The sequence below is a fragment of the Monomorium pharaonis genome, chromosome 7 (genome assembly GCF_013373865.1).
Source record: "Monomorium pharaonis isolate MP-MQ-018 chromosome 7, ASM1337386v2, whole genome shotgun sequence".
NCBI classification, from domain to species: domain Eukaryota; kingdom Metazoa; phylum Arthropoda; class Insecta; order Hymenoptera; family Formicidae; genus Monomorium; species Monomorium pharaonis.
The window spans coordinates 961,481-987,464 of NC_050473.1; the positions used below are offsets into that span (position 1 = coordinate 961,481).

Here is a 25,984-nt window from a genome sequence, read left to right on the forward strand (position 1 = left end):
TTTCTCAAGTTTTAGTTTGTCTTGCATAAAACATATATAACGCAACGTGCAATTAGTCTTATTGTATTGAAAATGTTAAGATAGCATTAAAAAAAACAAAACATTAAACAATATTTTTGCGCGATAGGACCGTCTGATAGAGGTGCGCTAATTGTTTCAGGAGACAGCGGACGAAGGTCAGGGTGGTGCTGACTTGGATAATGGCAGTGTTGTGGTGACTCTGACATCTTCCAGCAATAGTTCGACATCGTTGCAACAACAGAGTCAACAACAGAGCCAACATCCGCAGCCACCACCAATTCATTCGCCACCTTCGACGACAAGTTCCAATTCCAATCCGCTCACTGTCAAAGATCTCATGCTTGGAGTCATCGAGATGCAATTAAAACGTAATCCCAACAGTCCAGCCGACGGTAGTTCGTCAGCACCCAATAGCTCTGGCACTCCGACGATATCTAGTATCTTGAAAACAGATCATCGTAACGACATAACATATGTCCGTGGCTACAAATCGTCATCAAATATGGCGAACACTACGTTGACTAATAGAGATTCAAATCTAGCAACGCTCTCTGTAGTCTCGGGATCTCATCATGGTCATCGTTCTGCTCCTAGTCCGCAACAAATTGGTAGGTCTATTAATAATGTCTAAAATTATTATATCTAGAATTTTTGTATGAAATTTTAAAATTATTTTGTAAATATTATTTAAGTGTTTATATCTTGATTTCTTTAAAAGATTAAATAAACTCACTATATTTTCTTTCCTTATAGGCCAGATGCAGGCTACTATTACTCCTTGCCCGCCATCTGTACCGAGTAGTCAAGCTGCGTCATCCGATTTGCTACCTAAGGAAGGTTTGGTCGTCATGCAAGTGCAACAAGCGCTTCGAGAAACGGAAGGAACATTGGATTTGAGTATCAAAAAACCAAGACAAGATTACAATCATTCGATGCAGCTTCATAAGCCGCCGACGGTCACGCTCTATCGGCCGGAACCACCGCCGGGGGCGTATTATCATCCTCACACACCTCATCCCGAGCAAGGACGTGGCGCGAAGAGTCCATTGATTTATGCTTCGTCACCGCGACCGCAAGCACCCATTACGCCCAAGATGAACAAAGTCACCGTACCACCGCCTCATCCTAAGTTATCACCAAAATTGAGCAGCATGGGTACGCCAAGTCACAAAAGTGGTTCTATCACCCATGGTACGCCAGTATCCACAACGCGTTATGAAGGCCTGTTGCGGCAAATGACGCCACCTGGTAATCCCTCGGTTACTGGTGCCGCTCCGAACGCTAGTGAACGAGGTGGCGGCGGTGCTATCAACGCCGGTTCCGCTGGCCCAGGGACGCCAAAAGATACAAGTGGTTCGATCACTCAGGGTACACCGGTGCTTCCGTTTGCGGTAGACAAACGCGGCGCGCCTATGTACGATTATCATCGTACCATCCGACATTCGCCTGTTACGGGCAGTGGCAATGTGCCACCACCGGGACAGTGTCCGACGAGCCAGGCGGCATCGCCAGCCGTGGTAGTGAGCCACGGCAGCAGCCAGTACAATTCTTATTCTGCCTCTGGACGACCACCACCCAGTTACACAATGGAGCAACAGTTATCCAGTCGGCAGATTATCATGAATGATTATATTACGAGTCAACAGATGCATGCTCGTGCTCGTAGCGGTAGTAGTTCTGGTGCTGCTGTCGCTGCTGAGACAACCAATAAGAGCGAGCCGCCACCGCCACCATCGTCCACCCTCTACTATACCAGCACGCCTCCCCCATCACAAACGCATACGCAACCGCGGCAAGGTGTCATCCAGAGGCACAATACGCAGAAGCAAATGCATTATCCACCACCGCCACCTGGTCTAGAGGCGTTCTCCAGTTTAGTGGATGTGGCAGTACAGCAACCCAGTCTTCCGGTGCCACATCCGCACGGTCATCCAGCTGCATCCAGTAGTGGTGGTCACGAAGGGCTCGGCAAGACGATGGCGGATCGTTTGTTGGCCGATCGTCAACATTACGACAATAATCGGGCTTTTCATCAAGAAATGCGGATGCAGGAACATCGTATGGCGGCAATGCAAGCTGTAGAACACAGATTAGCAGCAGCGGCTGTGGCAGCGCATCATCAACGCGATCGAGATAGAGAACGCGATCTCGTTCATCTGAGAGAAAAGGAGGAACACCGTTTGCATCGTGAAAAAGAATTGCAGCAGCAACTGGAACACCGTCTTGCGGTGCAGCAACATCATCAACGTGAAAAAGATCTTCAGCAACAAGAGCATCGTCTTGCGCAGCAGCGGGAAAAGGACATGCATGTCGAGCATGCTCGTTTATCCGTACAACAAGTCCGAGAGAAGGATATTCAACACGAGCATCGGCTTAGCGTACATCAGCAGCGGGAAAAAGAGATACACCAGCAAATGGTGGCAGCTGCTGCGCAACGTGAGAAGGAGCACGAACATCGATTGGCTGTACAGCAGCAACGCGAGAAGGAGATGCAACAGCAGGAACAGCGACTTGCTATGCAGCAACAGCATGAGAAGGAGCATGCCGAACGACGTCTAGCTATGCAACAAGCGCATCGCGAAAGGGATCTAGCACATCTCCATCAACAACAGCAACAGCAACAACAGCAGATTCAGCAGCATATTCAGCAACAACGTTTGGAGGCCGAGAGAAGACACATTGCGCAATACAGAGATCTGTACAGAGATCAACAACAACAGCAAATTGACAGAGATTCGTCGAGACTAACAAGCCTCGGATTCTCCTCACAGTCCTCTAGGCTTCAGCAATCTCAGCAATCTCAACAGCAACAGTCGACGTCATCGTCATCGTCGCGACAGAGTCAGTCCTCCAGTCAGCAGAACGATTCGTCGACTCTTACAGCCGCCAGTCTGATTGATGCTATCATCACTCATCAGATTAATCAGAGTGCCGATAATCCTAGTGCTAGTGGATCCTCAGCTAATCAGCCAGTACGTGCTGGCGATCGTCTTTTTCAGGTAAACGAACATATCTTTTTTTTTCTCTAGTTCTTTGTGCAAGGTATGCTTTATTTCGAAGAAATTTCATTTTTCGACATTGCATTCTTAGTAGCGCAGTTGTTCCATTCTTTTCGATAAATTGGAACCATTTTTGTAGGGATTTCATCGTGAAGCTCAACAAGAACCTAATGGCATAGCTCACAGTCCCGCTGGTGAAGGCAGCGGCGGTGGAAGTGGTGGAAGCGGCAATGGAAGTGGCAGTAACAAAGCGATCACTCTCGGCGAGCATGTTGATCATATTGTTTCTAAAGATTATGGCCCGCCACATTCGTCGTATAGATACGGGTAAGTCCCCTAAAAATATTTCTTGTTAATTGCAATATTGGCGAAAATAATAAAAACCTTTTTTTATTTTCTAAACAATAGATTTCAAGTTACCGATAAGAGACGAAAATATAATGAGCCCGACTCTGTGAAGACCGGGGATGAGCGTCAAATAATACGCGTTGCGCAACAGCAGCAGACGCAGCAGCAACAGCAACATCAGTCATCGGGAAAACAGCAATATCATTCGGTCGAGCCGGTCTCGCCACCGGAGGCAACTACCAATCATTATGAACGTCGCTTCTATGAATCGAGCACTGCCACATCCACTTCCGGAACTCCCTCCAACAAGTCGCATTTGTTCGATTACGTGAAGAATAGAATCGTCGAGTGTATGCGCACTGCGGACGATAAGACGGGTGGTGGCGGCAGTGATGGTGGTGTGAGCTCCGACAGAAATGGAGGCGGTAATTCCGTTATATCAGAGAAGGATGAAAAGGGAGCTAGTGCGGGAAGTGTGGAGAGAAGCCCATCGAGTGGTGGTGGCGGTAGCGGAAGTAGTGGCGGCAGCGGCGGTGGCAGTGGCGGCAGTGGCAGCGGCAGCGGTAGCGGCAGCAACGGAAACAGTGGCGGCGGCGGCAATAGCAGCGGAAACAATGAGATGGTAGTTGACGATGCAAGTGGACCGAATCCAACCTCTCGTGAACAACCACCGCCGCCTACGCCCGCAGCTACCACTACGTTCTATCCGTTTAGCGCGTTAGGGGTACACACGGGACCACCGCCGGCCCCGCCACCTGCCACAGCCACAACTGCTTCTGTGACAAAATCGGAACAGATGCAGGCCGAGCCGGCACCATTGCTCTCCTCGCAATACGAGCCGCTTTCGGACGAGGATTGATAGTCCTCTATGACTGCTCAGCGTTATAACTGTTCTTACGCTAAACTGGCATACGCTAGCACGACGATGCACGGCAATTATGAATGCAAAGAAATGCTGTGGCACACGTCTTTTTAGGATACTCGCAGATGATCATCGATTAAAATAATGATTCATTGTATTGGACGATTTATCGACGCTTTATGGGCAATCAGAAGCCACACTGCGTTCTTGTCGCCAAATCCTAATATAATTTAAGAGACTTCTTTTTTTATATATACGCATATATACCCATATATATATGTATGTATATGTATATATGCATATGTAGATATATATATAAATATGAGAATTTGCGATCTCCGGCGAGGTAAGTGGAGAAATATGTTTTAAAGTCTCACACATGTTGTTTTACAAACTCTTTGTAATTGTATTTTTAGTCAAACATCATTCCCGCGTTACGTAAAAAGAGGTAAACACTAACGAAACGAATACTTGATTTTATTTGCCTTCTCGCGGTGTTGCGCTGACTTTCAGTTAAATACATAGCGACGAATAGTTTTATCTAATAATTAGTTATTTGCGATGTATAATTTATAATGCCGATATGGACATTAAAGTTATCTGTATAAATATATATGTATATGTACGTGAACGTGAAAAAACCGATTACATTTGACCGCCGTGATTTGGATGGGCTCCTTTTTTAAAATCCGTGAGTTAATTGTATAGGTTCGAATTTTAGTTTAGCGAAATTTTATGAACGTGATAGTTTCAAAAAAAGAAATTATTACATATATTAAATAACATATACTCGCCTATACATATACATATTTTTCACCTTTAGGTTTTTCGATACTCGCAGATGTATATGTGTATGTTAGCGTTTCATTTAGCAAAGGAAATAAACCTGGATCGGCACTCAATATATTCATTCTATTTCATATATATATATATATATATATATATGAATATATACATGTATGAAATATATATATATACTAATATACCGAGTGCGCGAAACTTTAGTCGTTCAATCGAGGTGAATTATTATTTTTTATGTTGACTTGGGCTTTATTAGTCCGCAAAAAGACGTCGGTATACGCGCAAGCATTTGATCTGTGAAACATCTAGGTCTATATATGTATATCCCATATGTTCACAATACAGACGCTTCTTTTGTACATAATTGGAAAAAAAATATATCTAATCGTTAAGCGGTAATATACAACGCTGATGAGGGCGTGCGTGTTTTTATTTGGAATGAGTCTGTGATGTATCTGGGATTAATAGGTTCAACTGTGTTACATACCAGTGCAAAACATAGCCTGTAGTTCGAATTGAAGATGAGAGAAAGAGAGAGAGAGAGAGAGAGAGAGAGGGGGAGAGAAGAGAAGCGCGAAATATGTCGAGGAAAATACCGTATTCTAACACGGGTGAATAAATTGAGATATCCTGGCGACGAGAATCAACTTTCGACGATCGTTTTCATCTTGGTGAGGTGGGTTTAAAAAAACAAAAAATTGTAACACAAAGTGTGTTGTACATAGCATATAGTACATATTAATTTCTAAGTTGAACAAGTAATATGGCTAGATAATCCGTACACGCTATTATATAAGGAGTTTAGGTTTAGAAATAAAATCGACGTAGCCAGCATTTAGGAGTTTAAACAGCCACGATTTTAGGAGAAGAAACTCTCCCGGACTTACTTATTAAAATAAATAATGGCAAAACAAACATGCAAGCGATTAAATTGATGGAATTATCATTCGCGAAGCGAAATTGAATGTAGATTTATTTTATCTGTTTCAAACAAATCTGAAAGAATGTGAGAGAGAAAGAGAGAGAGAGAGAGAGAAAGAGAGACGGACAGAATGAAAGAACGCTCTATCACTTACACGCACAACACACACGACATATACACGTATACATGCATACTTTTTATACAGCCTAATTTTATATTTATAGCTTCAACTATTTTGCGATCTGCGCCTCGTTTCTTCGTCATCGTGACACTCGAATTCTTCAAACGTCATGGCGAGAGTTGCTTCTTTCAATCACTGAGTCGCCACTTCTGCCAGATTGCGTCTCAATTATATATATATATATATATATTCCCTGTCGTTTTTCGGACGACTATTAAGACTACAGAGATTTGCTGTACAAAGATGACTGCCTCCATTCGCATGCCAGCGATCAGACGATTAGCCCTCGTTCATTTGTATTTTCACTTACCATCTTCGATACAGCAAGTGTATCCTCGTTACATTATTCACTTTTTAACTTATTATTTTCTTAACACTTTCCATAACAAGCGTCCTGATTCGAAGGGTAATTCGTCGATTCTTTTATTCTTCACATGAAACAATTAAATTAAATCATGTAATATAACTATACAAATGAGTAAACACGCTTAAGCTAAAAGCTAAAAGAATTGTACATAAAATACACTTAAAAAATTATATTTTAATTATATATAATGTAATAACAATTATTACATTATATATAATTATATAATAAATTATCTTTTTTCATTTTTTTTACTGTTTAAAATACGCAGATTATTGTGTATTTTTACAGTTTGAAAACAACAGCTCAGTAATGTAGCACTGAGGATTTAATTAAAACGATTTAACTACTTATCATAATTATATAAGCTAAGTATTTGTTTCATTTCACGATCGATTTTATGTGATGTAGTTTAATTGTTTTTCGATCTTAAATAATGAAGAGAATCGACGAGTCTCGCGGAACATTGCGCCCCGTCACAGAGACGCCGCACCTCCAAGGATTCTTCATTGTACAAAACATAACTTGTTGAGCTCCTGAAAAAAAAACCGTCGAATGCTTCCAGAGTATAAGTGGAGTTGAAATATATAGATCGTATAGATATATGCACATACAGATACACGTGTACACACATACAGAAGCGAATTAATCTAGTTAGCCCGAGGTATGCATAACATTTGCAAACATAACAGCAACATGACAGCCGTGACTCCGATCTTCGTACTTCGAGGATTGTCCCCGGCGTCACGTTTTTCCTCCTCGTTTAGTACCTGAGCGACACACAGAGCCCGCGTTTACCCCGCGATCGCCCCGTAATGAAGCGCGAGAGTGGTGCAGGATGGTCCAAGCACAGACATGAGGGAAAATGAAAGAACGTTTTATTCATATTTCTGAGGTACGCCTAAAGAATAAGATGTTGCGAGAAAACTCGGTGTGTACTCTTTCGAATGGTTTTTTATTATCATATCTCGCGTCTGTTACATTCATTTGTTTATATCTCGTTTGATTAAAATAAATAAACTTGCAAATACTCGTCGCGAGTTCTGGAGAGACCGCACCATTCGGAATAAGGATTATTCGCGCGATCGAGGTACACCTCTTGACCTCGGGAGCAACTTTAAACACACGTGTGAGACGGGTGTCGTGCGTGTACATATAAAGCGCAAAACGTACAGGACAAACACATATACATACACATGCAGAGGATAGTTATGACTTAAAACCCCCGCTCTGTTGAAGAGGAGAAAAAAAAATCGGCGTGTACATATGATATGCGACACTTAGCGAATATACACGAAACTCCCTTTTGTTGGTGCGTATCTAGAGAAGATCTTCAGGGTGTCGAGTTTTTCGTACGGGTCGATTATTCGCAGGCGATTTTCGCGTTTTTCCCAAACAGGGAAAATATTCCTCTGCGAGAGGAATATTCGAAAAATTCACAATCGGTATATACAACAGTGATCTAATCTACTTTTTTCAAGCGCTCGAGGAAATTTTATAGCACAATGAAAAAATTGATTCCTTTTTTCTTGTAAAAAATTATGTTTTGTATCACTAATATATATATATATGAAATTTATTAAAAATGTCGAAATTATTTCTTGTTTATTATATTCAGCTTTATTATACTGTACATGTAATTAGTTTTCGAAATATGTAAATATAATATAATAAAAGTTAAAGAATTAAAGTTGACGTTCGATAGTGAATCGTAATAGTGACTCAAAGTTTAGAAAATAAAACTTCCTTTGACAAGTGTTTGAGAAGAGAAAAATGATTTAGATAACTGTTGCTGTGAAGTCTTCGGTTGCATTTGATTCGAGGGAAATCGTCTGTGCGTAAGCAATCTCAGGTACGATATGGTACTGTAACACAATAGATGTAAGAAGAAAAGAGAATGAAACACCGACGGGGGCATCTCTTCCTTGAAAATTAGAGAAAGAAAGAGACAGACGCATTTTTCGCAGCAAAAAAAAAGGCAAAGCAAACTTTATCGCTGCAGCTACTGTACGAGTATCATCTAGATTAAAAATTTAGGCGACGTAAAGCGAACGTCACATGTATATGTACCTAGACTCATTTGTAACATGTCGAGGAAAGATGCTAGACTAATTTGTTCGGTGTGTCTATCGTTCGATCCCTACGACGTACGCGGAAGACGACAAACCTGTACATAGTGATATGATAACGCTGAGGTACACACAGCTCCCTCCCGATTGTTGTATCATAATAACATATAATATAAATATTAATAAAAAAATAATAATAAACGCATACGGCGCGATCGCAGAATTGTCAAGCTAGGGTAAAAGAAAAAAAAAGAAAAGGAGAAAGAGAGAAAGACGATGAAAAAAAGAAGTGAAAGACTCTATTTACGAAACGTGATTATTATCCACGAAACACGCTCTGTTAATGCGACTAATTACAAAACAAAGTAACTGAAAATTAATTATAGCGAGCGAGAGCATACCACGCCTACAGTAAAACTACAGATGTAGCATACACGATAATATTATTATCAAAACAGTTCAATGTAAATTGTTATTTTTGTTGAAATAAAAATCACCTCCGTTATAATAAGGACCATCTTCTCGCTTTCGCCTTTTGATTTCGCTTTGTATCGTTTCTCTCAAACGAGAGTATTATTTTATTAAAAAGAAAATATTTACAAAAGATGGGGTGAGCGAAAAATTCAAATGAGAAATTAATATATATCTATATTTTTTTTATCGGTTGTGATTACGTGGATTTGTCATTGTGTTGAAAACAAAGAAAACTCGATTAAGAAACGAGTAGTGATATTTCATCCAAAGATATAAACAATATCTGCGTCATCTCACCTACAAGATGATAATTATCGTATTTCTTTTTTAATCATTTTATTTTGTTTTATACAAAGCGTATACAAAATATACACACAGTTCAAACATTCTCGTCACTCCATTGAACAATAACAAATTCGTTGATAAAATATTACATAAATCTATGTTTATCTTGCATAAAAATGGGACATGCTCGTCTCTTCGCGGTAAAAAGTCATATACTTTCATTATATATTAAAATATTATACAATGAGGAGTACGTCCAAGGCACTTAACTTACAAAAACATGCGCATTAATAGACGAGAAGTGGATGAAAAATATTTTAGACAATACATTATCGCTGTTATTTAAGACTATATCTATTTTATAAAATCAATTTGTGGAAATTCCGCTGTCGTCAATATTATAATCATATAATAATAAGTAATATCCAGGATGCTTAAGGAAAAAAAGTACAATTAAAAAATCAGGTAAGTTATGTATAAATCATATTTTATCGGAATAATAATAAACGATATTTATCTATCTTTCGACTCTATTCTTAATATTAGTTAAAACATGTTCATATTCTTTTTTTTTGTTTTGGATTCTAGATCAATCATCTAAAATATTGAAATATACAATTAAGACTCATCCTGTATAATAGTTATTATTAATATAAATTATAATGTAAATATGTACTTATGTGTAAATAATATTTTTATAATTATACTATAAATTGTTTAATTATATAATTCATATCCTTTATTTTTTAACATTTAATTTGTAATAGCAGCCTTACTTGTTATATTTTTCAAATTAATAAAAACAATTGTTTCCAGGAAGATATAAATAGCTGCACTATCTCGATTAGATAAAATATAGAAATCTTAAAACATTTATACAATTATTCTTTTTATAAATATTACTAAGTTGGAGCTATTACAAGTGGATAGTTGCAGTCCCAATTAAAGATTAATTATAGTTTACATTTTTTAAAACAATTATTCACAGATATCCTTTGTTCAAAAAATGTCAAAGTAATATCTTGTTTCCAATATTTGTATCGTGAACACAAGTTATAAAGCTGACTGTTCTGATTACTTCTTTTGACGTTATGTATTCGAAATAGTAATTGTTTTATAAATTAATATATCCGTGCAAATCAGGTACATAAAATAAACCATGTGCTCAGGTATATTATTCATATAAATTTAAGGTAAAATAAATAAATCTTCCAAAAATGTTAACACACTATTTTGTATCTGTGAGTATAACATTATTCATATTTCTAATAAGTAACGATTCATAAAATACATGAATATATAATTGCAAAATACATACAAATTTTGAATTATATATTTTTTTGCATTTAACAACTGTTTAAGAAAAGACATCTTAAAAGGATCTTCTTAATTCTATTTTAATCACAAGGCACGTTTTTAAATGGAAAAATTGGACAAAATGATTTTGTGTGTGTATGTGTGAATTTTAGAATGTTAGTAATTCAGTACATTGCGGTATTATTTAATTTAGATTTCAGATTCTGTACATTATTTGAATTATTAAATAATAGAATGTATTTGTATAATGCATGAAGTATTATTGAAAAATTAATTGATAATTTATGTGCGTGATAGATTGTTATGCAATACTAAATAGAGGTAGTTTTTTCCATGCATTTTCAAACAATAGTTCTAAAATAGAAATATTGATATTTCGCGCACAGTTTCGATGTCATCTTTCAATTTGTCGAACTTGCAAATGATTGCATGCATTTAATATATGTAGCAAAAGTATCACAGAATCTGTTGTTCTACTATTTGCTTTCGAAAATGTGTACTTAGAAAATACTGTGTTTAAAAAATTACTTTACTATATTTTTATTACAAATACTAGTTTTATTCTTTCGCAATAAAGTTTATACGAAAATATAAACTATTTTGCTCGATTCTAAGACTCTATTATTTTATATTAAAAATTTATATTAATATAAAATAATATAACGCGAGTATATTTTTATATCAACTAACGTATAAAAATATATAGTAATTTCATGCATATATAGCTACAATTTCAAGACATGTTATTTTTCTTTCAATAATAAATTTGGTTCTATCAATGTGTGTATGTATGTTGTCAAATAACTCGAACGAGATAAATACTGATTCGAATATCATTTGTAATATGAAGGGTATAATGCATTCCACAAAATAGCTGCGGTCATGAGAACCGTGTAAGTAATTATACTGGCCCACCAAATAACTTTCTCCCAAGTTTGTACCTCGAGATTTCGGAGAATATTTATACCTACTAGAAGACCTGCTATAGCACCGGCTAAATGGGCCACGTAGCCGATTTGATCGTTGGTATCAAGCACGTAACGATTGTACACGGCTTGACCGATGTCGACACTTGTGATAACAAGGAACACTAATAGTTGTAAAACAGCAAATTCCATTTGTGACCAGTTCATTATGATGGTCGCTACATGAGCAGTGATTAGCGCATATACTCCACCCGATGCACCGGCTAGGTAAACCGTTGGATCTGAAACGGACGTACCAAGGGAACCAGCCAGTACTCCAGCTATATATATTAACAATACTCTCCACCATTTGTGAACCATCTCCAGTGGAATTCCCAACATGATTTGTACCAGTAGATTAACGACCAAATGAAAGACTCTGTCAAATACAAAAGGAATTATGAACGTTAAGATAATCATTCAAGTATGGAAATACACGAGTTGCACATAAAATGGAATTATCATACATACCCGACATGTACAAACATGTATGTTATATACCGCCAGGCTTCGTATCGCTTGTGCGGATTATAAATAAATAACTGAGCCGCTGGTCCTTCTACAGAAAGAGATTTGTGCTTAATCACATCATACATGAACAAAATGATTTCTATTATCGATATGATAATCATTGCTACAGCTGGCGGTCGACAACTGTACTCTTCTTCATACAGTCCATCTGGATAATCGCTAGAGTATAGAGAAGATTCCGTTATTGTACTTGTTTGTTGCTGTAGACCAGTAAAACGTGCAGAACGGCATCTGCTTTTAATTATAGCCTGGGGAGAATCGCCAAAGCTCGAAGGAGGAGGAGAAGGTGGTGCGTGCATTACAATACTGATTTGTCGCTGGGGATAATACCTCGAGCCAAGGGAAGTTTGTCGTAGCGCGTGAGTTGGTCGTTGAGGTACCAAACAGTGTACGTATCGTTGCACGAGGTGTCCGAATATACCTTGCATGTCCTTTCTATGAATCTGAATGTAATTTAAAAAAAACTATAATTAGAAATCTCCAAAGTGTATGCTTTACTTAACGAAATTATGGAAGGAAAAAAACAAGATGTGATTTTTAGTATCTTGGTAAAGAATTGAAAGAATCTCGACTAACCATTGCTATAAATTCTGGATATTCCAAGTAACCAGATTCATCCAGATCCGCTTTACGCATTATTGTGCGGATTACCCCTGCAGGGATGTCCTTGGAAAAATCTGGACCATGTATCATTGCTTTTAGTTCTTGGAGTGATATCTTTCCATCTCCATCGAGATCGTACTTTTCAAAGATAGCTTTCCAATGCTATAAGATAAAGAATAAATGAATAAATTATTATTTTGGCATGTACAAACATAGTAGATATTGTATTTAAAAAAATTTCTCATAATTGATCAGATGTTGCCAGCAATAATGTCAAATCAATAGTATAGAAAAGTCTATGAATACATAGACTTTTCCTTACAAATATGAATCATACACTTGAGCTTGTCGATTCACGTATGAGTCATTCAACTAGGCTAGCAAGTGAAAATAAGTAATTGCAGGAAAGAGAAAGAAAAGGAAAAAAGTGAAACTAACGTGATAAACATATAATAAACAGATTTGAACATTATTTTTAATTACACGATTTGATATTTTTCTATATGAAATAAGAATTTTAAATTTATCTCTTAAGAAGTCATCCCATGAAAAGATTAATGCACTGATTCTTGGTATCATTAACAAATACAAAACATTACTTACAGCTTCATTATACTGCAGTGGGATGGTCACCGCAGTCTCGCCCTCTCGACTAGTTGACATCCTTATCAATTTAAAACCTCTGCAAAGTAAACATCAGATAAACATCAGTACGCAATTCTCTGTCTGATACAATCAATAATCCATACATTTGTAGATCTTAAAGCTAGAATGGCATAATCTCTTACTCCTCCAGATTTCTGTCCCCGAAACATATCACTTGCTATCGGGTATCTACTTACTAAATGGTATAAGATCTACATAAGACCACAAGAGGAATCTCGAGGAAATACCGAGGAGACACAAAGCCCTGGCTCATTGCAAGGCGGACGCCATGCGGCGACGAGATCAGATAGCGGAAACGCAACAGATACGTTTTACCTGACAAGTACCGGGGACACACAAGGCACGTCAATGTGTGCGAGGTGGTTCGTTCGCTCGCTCGTTCGTTCGCACGAGAAAAGGCGTGACTCCCGCCCTGTTCGGCGTGAGATATGCGGAGTTACTACTCCTCTGCTCAAGGGACAAGCCACGAGCCACGACCACCCGCACGCGCACCTGCGCCGTCCGTGGCATTACAGATCTTGCGTATCGAACGGTCACTCGGGCCCGATAACGCCGCGATGACACATTTTCCCTTATCTCCCGCTGATACGCGGCAATGCGGCGCGAGCGCGAAAAGTCGGTATAGGGACGCGTTGTCACGGCCGTGCCATGCCGCGCGGCGTCCTGTCAATGACGTCATGGGCGTGATGGACGTTGTCCCGGAACCATAACACCGCCGCCGCCGTCCCACCTGTTGGCCGCAGCATCCGCGTGCGCGCGCCTTCTCGCCAAATTCTATATACATGTATGCATGGAGCGTGCCTGACGCGTCTTACGTACCCTAACCTTCGAGGTTCGGACGGCAGGCCGCTGCCGCGAATGACCGAGCAGGGAAGGAAGCCAGAGAACTCACCGAGATCGAAGCACTGGGAAACTGGGAAACCTTGAGAGGGAGACGCGCTACCGACCTTTAACGTTTTCACTATTTCTTTTTCACTCTCTCCTTCTCTCTCTCTCTCTCTCCGTTAGAATCGAATTTTCCGCGGATCGATCTTTCAGAGACGATGGGCCAGGCGAGCGCAGGCAGGTGTCTCGATTCGAGAGCGAGCGCGAGAATTAACGGTACCGTTTGAAACGGCGTTCTTTTGCCGAGCCCGCGACGACGACGACGGCCGGAAACACTCGCGGCGAAGACACCGAACGGAAAGTGTACCGCGGGGGTTAATCGGCCTACTTTTTTTTTCTCTTCTTCGTCTGTCGCGAATTTTTCGGACGATCTCGAATTCCAGAGTCCTCCGGCGAGAAATCCCCGGGGCTTTCTCCTTTTCCTCGACCGCCTACCTGGATTATTGTACTCTGACTCGCTCTTCTTTTTTTTTTGTTCCTCTCGATCGTACGCACAGGATGGATAAACAATATAGTCAAGGTGATTTCTTTTTTTAGCCGGACCGTTCCGTATTCTTTTTTTCCGGTTGCATATGTGTTGTATGTACATATATACATGAATGTATCTTATACGGGGCGCCAACAGACGTCAATGCCTCGGATTGAAAAGAGAAAGATATCTACTCTGTTGGGACTCCGCTTGTCTTTTTTTTTTTTGTAGATACAGGATGTACTCTAGACAATTCAAGGATTTCGCGAGGCGACACACGTCGGGGCTGTTTACACGGAGAATACGCCCGTCCGGGGAATACGTTTTTTTTTTTTTTAATCGCGAGGAGTCGCGCGGCGTCGATCGTTTACCGAGGTATTCGTCGGCTCTGACTCATTGGAAATTTGCTAATGAAGCTATTAAAAGAAATAACGAGAGAGAGAGAGAGAGAGAGAGAGAGAAAAAAAGAGTCTCCTCACACGCGCACGGTATGAAAAAATAATTATGCTTGTCACGATTGCGTATTGTTCATGTAAATGCAAATCTACACGGAGATGTATTTTTCATGTCAACGGCGATATTTTGCCCAAGTTGACTAACGAAGTATGTTTCCTTCCTTTCTTCCCAGACGAATTTCGCGATGACGCTGGTCTACGTGCCGTGCCGCTACCAGCAGTGGCCAGCAGCGGCGAGGTTGCTTAGCGACGAAGCGAATCAACAAACCGTAGCCGAATGATCCGAGATCATTGACAGCCGCCGCCGCAGGCTCATTCAGCGTGTTTTCCGCAGTTCCGATTCTGTTTTACAGCAAATAATCGAGTCGAGGTGTAACAACAATCAGTCCGTCGCGTGATATATCGCGCGGAGGCCTCGGGGATGACGTCCGAGAAGGAGAGGATGAGGATAGCGGCGAGCTACAGAGTGAACGAACCGATACAGAATTTGAAGATAAGGTGTGTCTTCTGTATTTAAATACGTGAGACATGCAAAAGTTGAGATCGCAGTATTTATCGAGGAAAATGCGATTGGAAAATTACAAAAGGAAAAATCTCTTCCATATTAAATTGCATTTTATTTCTTGTTTCTTTTCTTCCACATGCGTGACATGTGTATACTTATAACTCTAATTCTAAATTAAATTACAATTTGTCATAATCTTTTTAATTTAAAAGTTTACAGAGAATATTGAATATTGAATGTAATTTAATATAAAAATATAACTGTAATTGTACTTGTGTAGATTTTTTTGCGGTTAAATAGCATATCTGACAGTTCTAAATTAGCGGGAAACTTGTGAAGGCTAGAAAAGTGGCTGTGATATTGACTCTCTGTTTATCATATGGATCCATTAGGCCTGTACCTGAGAGTAGAGAGGTTTATATAATCGATTAAAAAAAACCAGCTCATACCACACCTCGGTTAAATGTCATTTTATGATTATGATATATGAAAGATTTATAAAATTTTACATTCCTATTCAATTTTATGAAAATGTGTGTAGATTAACATAAGTCTCTTTGTATGCACGCGAATAAAAAATTAAAATTATCTTCACATATGACAGACATTGAATTAATCTTTATATTGCAGAAAATTCCGCATTTTCAACTATGTGAGAAGTAACCAAAGACCCGAAGGTTGAAAACGAAGAAGAGAGACAGAGAAAGAGAGAGAGAGAGAGAGAGAACGAGAGAGAGGGAGAGAGAGAGAGAGAGCGTACTTGTTTGATGCGATAATATAAACTTCCGATGTCGAGATGTTACGTAACTAGCGTGTATACCAGCCACCTTTTTCATCGTCATGTATTATCACTAACATTCGCGTCAGTAATTGTCTTTTGTTTCGAGATAATGAGATTCCGGTATCAAATTAATTCTTAATTTTCCAAAGAAATGTTGGAGAGTTTACTTTTACGAACTTTGACGTTGTCCTTGTTAACGATAATGAAATTAGAGAATTTGTAAAAAATTATCAGTTATTACATTTATTGGAGCGTAAAAGATTCAATCAAAAATGTACAACGAATTGAAAGGTTGAGAAATTTGCTTTAACAATTTAACAAGATACATTTGAGATATTTATATCTCTATGTCACGTGTTTATCTTCTTCATGATACTGCGAAAATTTTACAAGTTTCTCACGTAAGAATTCTTACGTAAAACTATTTACAAGCTTTTAATTCCTTTTTTTTTTACAACTAATTTGCGATCACTAACGCAAAAACAAGATATATCGATTATCGATGGAATCTCTCGGCCTACGCTCTCGCGGAATCCCAGGAATGATTTTGGGCATCTGGCCGCGAATCACCTTTTCCGAATTACCCTCGATTTCATTTCGCTGTTCATTTGTTGTTTCAGAGTGCGAGTCGTGCAGGAGAGGACTCCGCTGGCCAAGTTGCTGGCCGAGGAGTCCGAGGAGGCTGATGAGACCAGAGACTCCAATTTCTTGGAGGAGGAGGACCATATTTTTAGCTGGCAAGATAAGGTGTTCAGCCTGTTCGAGATCGATTTCTATGCGGACGAGAAGAATTGCCTGACCGAATGTCAACGAGAGTACCATCGGCGTATACGTGACGAACAGTTGCAGGGTGCACGTTTGTACTCGTACACGGAGAATGACACTTACTATGCCGATGACGATCTCTTGACGATGCCTTACAGGCAGGGATTAAGTTTAATTGTTAGATACCGTACGAATTGCTATTTGCTATTTGCTATTTGTAGAGAATTCTGGCAAAATTTTCATTTCAAACATTAACATTTCTTAAAAATAAATTCACCACCTAAGGGACTAGAAGCAAAATAGGCGGAAGAATAGGCTGAAGAATAATCTAAAAGATTCAAGCTTTGTAAAATAAAAAGATTTTAGTACAGAGTTCTTTTTTTTATTTAGATCACGATTAATTTTGTTTAATTTATGGCGTATCGAATTCACGGTGTTGAAAAATATTAGAGAACATGGTTTTTATTTCGTTCTTTTGCCTTTCGTAACTTCCGAAAGTTTTAAACATCCTCATTTTTGCTTGCAGGTCGTACCTGTCCGTGAAAAATCAGACGGCGTTGCCGGCCATGCGGAATCGCAAGTCTTTCCAGGATCGGTATAACAAGAACGTGGTGGACGACAGGAGCACGGATACCAAGATCCGATCGAATCATTATCTCTATACCGAATGCACCACCATGCACGTGATGGCCGATCTGTCGCGCAAGGACGAGCCCGTGGCCACCAGCAGCGGGTCGACGGACTCGGAAACGTTGCTCTGCACCGTGACATACGACAAGGCGCGCAAGCTGCTGACGATTAGCCCCGATTTCACGATCGACGACAAGCACGAACGGCATTACGGCGTCACCAACGGTTATGGCGTCAGGTTTAATTATCGGATCGAGCATGTCTCCGAGGTGCGAACGCCCCTGGAATTGCAGGAGCACCTCGAGGACGCGCGGCGTGTAAGTATGCGGCTATTTACGCCGCGTGTACGAGCGGCATACCAAACTTTCGCGTCACACCGCGCGCGCTCGCGCCGATCAAAAAGACGGTCTTTTCTTGGAAAGACCAATCTCGGCATTCCCGAGCGACGTCCGTTTATTTGCCCTGCAACGCAGTTACATTAATATCCGATAATTCTTTCCGCTCTGACTCATCTCTCTCTCTCTCTCTCTCTCTCTCTCTCTTTTCCTTTCTTTCTCTTTCTCCTTTTCTCTCTGTCGCTCTTTTTGAAACTTGTATAACGCAGCACTATTTATAATTTATCAATAATTAACAGTTTCAATTATTTAATTAATATTTAATATATTAGATAGTATGCTATCATAATAATTTTGAAAATATATTCGTATATCACTTGGCTGGCGAATGTAAGTAAATCACATCGTTAAGACTGTCCCTTTTATTTTTGCTTCAATTAATTAATTTTATTTATTCGATTTATTCTAATTTTAGATTATTGCAACATATTGTTGACGCGCTAGTCATCGTTACTTCGCGAAAATTTAACAGCAATAGAAGGTCCGCGTGGCGCAAATAATTACGGTATTTCACAACGATGACGCGCCTGTTACTGAGAACCATTCTCACAACGTCCATACAGCTAAAAACTTTCGAAAAACATACTTTATTAATTATCGACGATCAACTAATAAACTTGATTTAGTTTAAATTACATTAAATTCATTGGAGCGCATTTTAAATTGCATGTCATAAATTTATTGCAATTACAATGAATCAGTTGCATGGAGACATCAAACTAGCATAATTACTTATATCCTATTTCGCTTCAAAAGTTGTTTTTACTCTTTATAGAAGCAGTTGTTTTTACTCTTTGTAGAAGCAGTTCTCGATTATGCAGTAACGTCCAGTCAAGTGCGGGGCAATCGTGACGCGGCACGTGGAGAGGCGGCCGGGCGACGGATCCGTTTATCGGATGTTTATCGAATTGGACAGACGCGATGAAGTAACGCGTGTATGATGAACGCGTTCGGGAGTAATTTGATATCTCGCTTCTAATTTCTATCGTTGGCGAAGAAACCCAGCGGGAAAATCGGAGCGATCAAGAGAAGCCCATTCGTTGTCCGGTATCAGAGGAGGACGTTGCGAAAAGCGCGAGCGCGCGTCGAAAGCTTTTCAATAAGATTCGCTTAGAAAACGGAGGAGGTGGAAAAAAGAAACAAAAGAGAGGAAGAGGAACGGATGGCGTACGTACCCCACGTAGGAAATTTCCGAGATCTGACGCATTGCTCGCTGCTGATAGAACATGATCGTCGCCGTGTCGTTTTGTACACTGTAACTGTTCCCGGGTGTAACTCGGCGCGGATTACGGCATCTTCACGGCAAAATCCGCGTCAGTTCACCGATGTTCTTTCCTTCTTCCGGTCGTTCAAGACACACCCAGCTTGCTTGCCGCCTATCGATCTCCCCGTCATGCTTTCGGGCATGATGGAACAACCAGCGGCGGGACTGAACTCTTGCCAATGCTCGGCATGTAATTAATGATATAATCACGTCGCGTGCGTTTGTATTTCTTTACGGAGCACGTGTCCGCCGGAGCCGTGTTGATCACTGCACTTCCTACAATCGACTGGAGCCCATGGTTCCCCGACTGGTCTTCTTGAACGCTCTCTTACATGAGGCTGTACGTAGCGCTATCAGCCTATACGTGTGTTTATAATACGTGCACACAGTGGGGCAGGCAATATATCTGCGAACATAGGAACGGCTTTCGCGCACACTATTTTCACGGCAGTAGTAGCCTATATATACTATTATCACTGCACTTGACTGCAAAGCGGCGATGATTAGTGAATTTCGTAATAGCGCGCTATTAGATATAGCTACGATATATATGCGGAGCGCATTCTTCAAAATTGCGTTTAATAAATTGAATTAGTTGAATCTTCGAATATTCGCTTGCTACAATTAATTTTTATTATTAAAAAGCATCTTTTTGTTTTTTTTGTTGAAACTAGAAATTGATATAATTGAGACATTAACACACAGTAATTTTTTATAATAATTTGTATTTTTTTAAGTAATAAACACGCAAACAGATATACAAGTTAAACATATGCAATATGCAAGATTATTAAAAATAAATAAATTATTAATAAAATTAATAAAATTTACTAATTAATTAATTAAATCTCGATATATATTTTGTTCGTTGCAGGAAGTACAACAGCAACTTGCCTATAAGGAAGTGGAATTGTATAAGGAGTTACAATTGCCACCGGCGGGTTTATCTACGCTGTTTATAAGCTTAGATATTGCATCAGCTCATAATTTCTCTTACGATGGATTGTTCGTTACCTATTTCATCGATTTGCCGCAACATTGGAGTACAAAACAGAAAGAGAGATTATTCGGTAGAACTCAGAAATGCCTTTTGGAAAAGAGAACGGCGCATTTCAGTTATTGTACAGACATATCCTTGCATTATCCATCAAATGAATTTCAACAATTAAACGACAATGTATCGACACATTGGCCACGTTTCTTGTTCTCCGCAGCATCTCTGGATAGTTGGACCAGGTAATTGCGCCTGTGCGAAATGCATCTCGATGTTGAGTTTTGTATCCTGTATTCAGCCGTAAAATGTTATATTGCATTTTACATTGTTACATATATATACTTTTTCTTTATTTGCTATCAATATTATGATATATAGAATATTAATTTGTTTTAATATAGGTATCGAATAGAGGGTTACGCAGCATTGTCAATACCAATGACACCTGGTAGATACGAATTTACAATTCCTACGTGGCGTGCGAAAGGAAGTATTGTTGATACATTGAGACGTTTTTTTGTCGGTGGTTCTTACGAGCTTGAAGATATGACATATTGCGGTATTCCAATGAGTCACGAGGGTAAAGTTTTAGATAAATCAAACTTGAAGGTTGTACCGAGTGGGGATATTAAAATTTATATGAATATAATACTTCAAGATGGTACATATACAAAATATTCCAATTATCAGCGAGATGATTCGGATAAAGTGAGCACCGATACACTTGTGCATAATGTTGAAAATGTTCTTGAACAATTTAAAATCGCTAAAGAACGCATGCTACGAATAAGAGCAATAAATTCTTAGAGAAAAATTATTCTAATAATAATTAAAAGTACTGATTAATAAAATTATTGTTTGTCAAAACTCAACTTTATCACAACCCATACAGCACACATATTTCAGAAAACTTTTTGAAAAATATCGAAAAGATATCTTCTGTCAGATATCTTTCAGAAACCTTGTTGTGCTGTATGGCCTTTTTACTTAAAAAATAATATTTTTAAAGTAATATATATTGTAAGTAAAAGAAAGTTATAAATTTATACAAAAAAGAGAATTTTATATTTATATAAGAGATAATTTTATATTGTGATCCGTTGTATATAACTATATTTATTTATCGCTAATAAATTATTATTTTGAGAATTGAGTGTCAAAATAATTAATACCGTAAAAATGTGTATTATTTATAATATTTATATGGATCTGAGCTGCTACGTGTAGTATAGCTTTTATAAAATTTCATATCGTTTATCGCGCAGTACGCGGAGTTTTTTTAAAGAAAGTTTTGGAACGAACTTATCGTCAGCAGAGATCTCTTTCGGGAAAACAAAAAACTCGTCATCGTATTCTGAAAGAGGTCTCTGTCGTTTCAAGTGCGTTCCAAAACTCATTGAAAAAGAAAATTAAATCGAGGTTTTTAATTTTCGTGATATAAAATCCCGATTTTTTTCACAATGGCAATTCTTGTGGGATGTAGATAATTCTTGAATATTTAAAAAATTATTGATACTTAATTCAATACTCTGTTTACGTTCCCCTACATTCTACGCATTCGTGTGATATGCGCGTTCCATCAGGTCGCGAAGCAGCGGTTCTCAATGCGCTGAGACGACCGGCGTCGTCGTTGCGGCCGGAACGATGAGGCTCCGTCGCACTGACTTGACAACATAAGTAATTGTTATTATTGACAGAGTGATAATGTGAGCTGGAATCGACGGCGCGTTTCTGTGCGTATTCGAGGACGCGTTTGGCCGATGAGCTCCGCGACTCAGACGTCAACCCCGTCGAGAGACAGTGGAACCTCGCGCAGGCTTTATTCAGCGGGGACGAGATTTTTTCTGTCAAACTTGTCGCCGCACGAGGATATAGGTTATGTGAGCTCCGCGAGTGGAGCGGAGTGAGTGAGCTCGTCCTCCCCCTACTTGCGGCCGCTCGTCGTGGCGAGTTACCGCAGGATGGGCCAGGGTACGGAGACGTGTGCCGATCGGCCCACGGAGGTCAGCGTTATCAGATTTGTCTCGCGGAATCGCACCATTGAGGAAATCGCACCGAAAAAGGTGAAGTTTACGATAGAGCCATTGGTCGCCTAGGGTCAATGACCCCTAAGCCAAAACAAATAGAGTAGACTGGAGCGGGTGTAAAAGCGAAACCTTTCTCTCGACGAGTTTATTTTATTTCAACATATACTCGATAAGCAGCCAGTTCATGCATTTGTCTTGATGAGTTGCAGAAATATAATAGGTCCTGTTTCTTTGTATTTATTTTTTATTTTGTGTGTATATATTATGTTGTGTGTATATATTTATATTGAGTGGAAACTGGTTTTCTATTTGTTTCAGCCTACAATTTATTACATGTCAAATTTAAAATTCTGAAAACTCAGATTTTTTAACGTTAAACATCTATAGAAATATATTTTTCTTTTGGTTGATAATGATAAAAATGATATGGAATATATTTGCATCATCAGTAACTGGAATCATCACATTAAAATTTTTAGTTTGTGTTATATTCAATAAGTTTCACTAATATTCAAATCAATTTTTAATATAGGAAGTATACACTTGTAAACAACGAGGTTGTGGTAAAGTGTTCACTAATCAAGATGAATATAAGACACATGAGGCATTAGAGGCTTTGAAAATTCGATTTATGTGAGTGTAAAATCGATTTATTATATCTCGCTGTACAGATAAAGAAATAATATCTGTAAATTAATCAATGTGATTTGTATCAAATGTTTGATAGACATTTTTAGCAATATAAGTTTAGAATTAGTTTTCAGATTTTATTAATGTTTTTTTTAAATGAATTTTTCTTAGATGTCGTGAGCCAGGTTGCGGAGAGGAATTATCAGATCCAGGTAGCATGTGGCGACATTATCAAGAATGGCATAACAATGAGACAAATGTTTTTGTATGTCCATATACCAATTGCGGTTCTTTGCAATCTACCAGTGGTAATCTCGAGGAGCATATTGAGAGTTGTCATAGACAACCACCTACACTGCCAATGGAGCCTGAGATAATTTGTTTTGAAGGCCCTGAAAACGCAATAGACGAAGAAGTTATGCAAAAGACTGATGAAAGCTGTTACGAACAACTGCCAAGCGAAAACTTTACCATAAAGGAAGAATATGGGAATAAGGAAGAAAACTGTCCTATTAGAAGTGAAACTAAAATTCAAGTGAAGAACGAGTTTTGTCACGAGCAGAATAAAATTACGACTGTTACAAACAGTGAGGATTACTCGAATAATGAATCTTTGAATAGTATTAACAAGTTTTCAAACAGTGAAGATTTACTTATAATTAAGGATAATTTCTTACGAAAATACGATACTGGAACACCAAAATGTGAAGAGATTCTTCAGGTGGAATGCACACAGGATAAGAATAATGTGGTTTATATAAATAGCGACGTAACCATTACGAAGAACATGAAAACGGAAATATGCAACTTAAATATACGAAATCAGGAGCATAGAATAGATTTAGGAAATATGGAACGAGTTTTTCGAAGCGGTCTTGAGCGTGATAACTCCTTGAAGCTCGAAGAGAGCTCGATAGAAACAAATAGCAATTGTTCGGATGACGAGGAGTACACCCCAAAGAAGCAACGTATGTCTAGGTATAAACAGGAAACATATAAATGCGACATCAACGGTTGCGGAAAGAAGTACAAATACATATCGCACTATCGTCATCATCAAGACAGTCATAAATTAGTCACAAATGCAATTAATTCCAATACCAGTAAGCAAATGCCAAAGGTAAAGCAAGGAAAGGCATCTACTGTCAGTTTTTTCATGTAAGTAAACTTGTATACATACATACGTTTTGTTTAGCTTTTTCAAAATCCGAGTATTTAATATTTAGATGCAAAATGCCTGGATGTGGCGCGCAGGTAAACAATGTAACTGGCCTATGGAAGCATTATCAGGACAATCATGCCAATTCCAAGCCGCCAGTTGTACAAACTACCAAGAACAATGAAGTATTTCAGTAAAGTGTTTGCGTTTCAATTTTCGTAATATTCCGCTTATTACGGGCAGCGCACACGCACAGCGTGAGTAAACGTAATAAGCCGATATTTCAGAGACAAGGTACCGGAATGCGAGGTAGAGTTGAAGGATGTTGTACAAACATATTTCGATCAAGTTCACTCTGACGATTCCACCGAGCGACACGAACAGAAAGACTGGCAATGGGAGTAGCATTCATTTTACTGAGGTATTACAGAGGGACGCTACTACCCAGTAGAGAAATTTTAAGACTGAATTCCAAGCCAAGCATAATATTAATTTGAATAACTACGCCGGAAGCGGCGACGGATGCACCATTCATAACCGTTAATAATTAAAAAGGGAATTTTTTCGAAATTAACTCTAATCTCGCGAGGAGGTTCTCTCGTTTGCGACGTGGAATAGCGAGAAGTCATGGTTATTCAGAGTATTTTACAGAGATTATTATATAGCCAATTTTATGCGATTAAATCGCTTTAAGCTTACGTGTTTGGTCTGTAATTGAACGCTGTTAACTATGATCGATAGATTCTTCTAGTAACTGTAAGTGACATGGGCTTTGTAGGATACTCTGACATCGATCAGTCAAATATACTATTGCCGGTATTTAAGAAAGTTTTATCGAGCAGCTTTGTGTATGCAGTGGCGGAATGACTAGCAGCTCGGATAAATAGTGAATTCAGTCCAAAAGTATATACATATATCATTCTATATAAATTTTTCTCGTCGCTATAAGAGGCTAAATCCGCTGTTGTGATTCGCACTTATAATAACGAGACTCTCTGTACTGATTTTTACTATTTTATAATTATGTCGTTTTTATGTAACTTATATTCCTTCTATACCAATATATATGTCGATATTTACTATACCGGTGTGTATATATTTAATATATACACATGCACACATATACATAGTTGTTATATATATATATATATATACATACGATATGTATATCATAATAATGTAAGAATTGTATAGCATTTTATTTGTATGTCTATATGTTTAAAAATAAAGTGCAATATTAGAGACAAAATATAATCATATAACTCCTAAAATATTAACAATTAATCTATATATATAATATTTATTTCAAAATTGAAAATAATTATTAAAACTTTACATTTAGCAAAACTGACGTTTTTTGTTTTGTTATTAAATTATTAAAAATTATTTAAATAATTATTAACATTATAAATTAATAATAAATTATTATTAAAATAAAATAGAAGTTATTTATAATATTTTTTCTTAAGTAAGTCAATCGCAATTCAATTCTACAATCGCAACTCAATACTACTTAAATGAAGATTGTATTATGATTGAGAATTATTATTTTATGTCAAAAGCGCCATATTGCGTTCTTGAGATTTGTCTTGTGCGATTGGCTCGTTTCTCGATGCA

At 38.4% G+C, this 25,984-nt stretch overlaps 4 protein-coding genes across 17 annotated transcripts in view; 3 read left to right on the top strand and 1 right to left on the bottom strand.

Annotated features, from left to right (window-relative positions):
• The window catches only part of LOC105832307, an 82,386-nt gene extending 73,308 nt beyond the window's left edge, over positions 1-9,078 (top strand). For 10 of the 11 annotated variants that reach the window (XM_036290198.1, XM_036290206.1, XM_036290199.1 and 7 more), the window contains 4 exons: positions 161-629; positions 775-3,020; positions 3,160-3,347; positions 3,429-9,078. In XM_036290198.1, the coding sequence (XP_036146091.1) occupies positions 161-629; positions 775-3,020; positions 3,160-3,347; positions 3,429-4,227 (3,702 nt within the window). In that variant the 3' untranslated portion in view covers positions 4,228-9,078. The remainder of the gene's footprint in view (positions 1-160; positions 630-774; positions 3,021-3,159; positions 3,348-3,428) is intronic. The other variant, XM_036290205.1, reaches the window with a different exon arrangement.
• Positions 9,079-10,083: 1,005 nt separating this feature from the next.
• On the bottom strand, positions 10,084-19,926 carry LOC105829689 (rhomboid-related protein 3). Of its 4 annotated transcripts, none has more exons than XM_012668731.3 (6): positions 19,469-19,926; positions 13,346-13,424; positions 12,716-12,904; positions 12,470-12,582; positions 12,080-12,298; positions 11,477-11,987 (listed from the first exon to the last, which is right to left on the bottom strand). In XM_012668731.3, exons 1-6 carry the CDS (start codon positions 19,519-19,521, stop codon positions 11,477-11,479), a joined length of 1,164 nt encoding a protein of 387 aa, XP_012524185.1. In that variant the 5' UTR covers positions 19,522-19,926. The 4 variants fall into 4 exon arrangements, with proteins under 4 accessions (XP_012524182.1, XP_012524185.1, XP_036146106.1 ...); XM_036290213.1 differs by lacking the exon at positions 19,469-19,926 and adding an exon at positions 13,724-14,051; XM_036290212.1 differs by lacking the exon at positions 19,469-19,926 and adding an exon at positions 13,585-14,051.
• Positions 14,257-21,624, top strand: LOC105829688 (Meckel syndrome type 1 protein). Its single transcript, XM_012668726.3, has 5 exons — positions 14,257-15,715; positions 17,124-17,426; positions 17,795-18,215; positions 20,432-20,793; positions 20,953-21,624. Exons 1-5 carry the CDS (start codon positions 15,639-15,641, stop codon positions 21,356-21,358), a joined length of 1,569 nt encoding a protein of 522 aa, XP_012524180.1. The 5' UTR covers positions 14,257-15,638; the 3' UTR covers positions 21,359-21,624.
• A 746-nt stretch (positions 21,625-22,370) lies between these two features.
• Positions 22,371-25,616, top strand: LOC105829692 (zinc finger protein GLI1). The gene is made up of 4 exons (XM_012668734.3): positions 22,371-22,614; positions 23,111-23,211; positions 23,380-24,366; positions 24,435-25,616. Exons 1-4 carry the CDS (start codon positions 22,513-22,515, stop codon positions 24,562-24,564), a joined length of 1,320 nt encoding a protein of 439 aa, XP_012524188.1. The 5' UTR covers positions 22,371-22,512; the 3' UTR covers positions 24,565-25,616.
• The last annotated feature ends 368 nt before the right edge of the window (positions 25,617-25,984 follow it).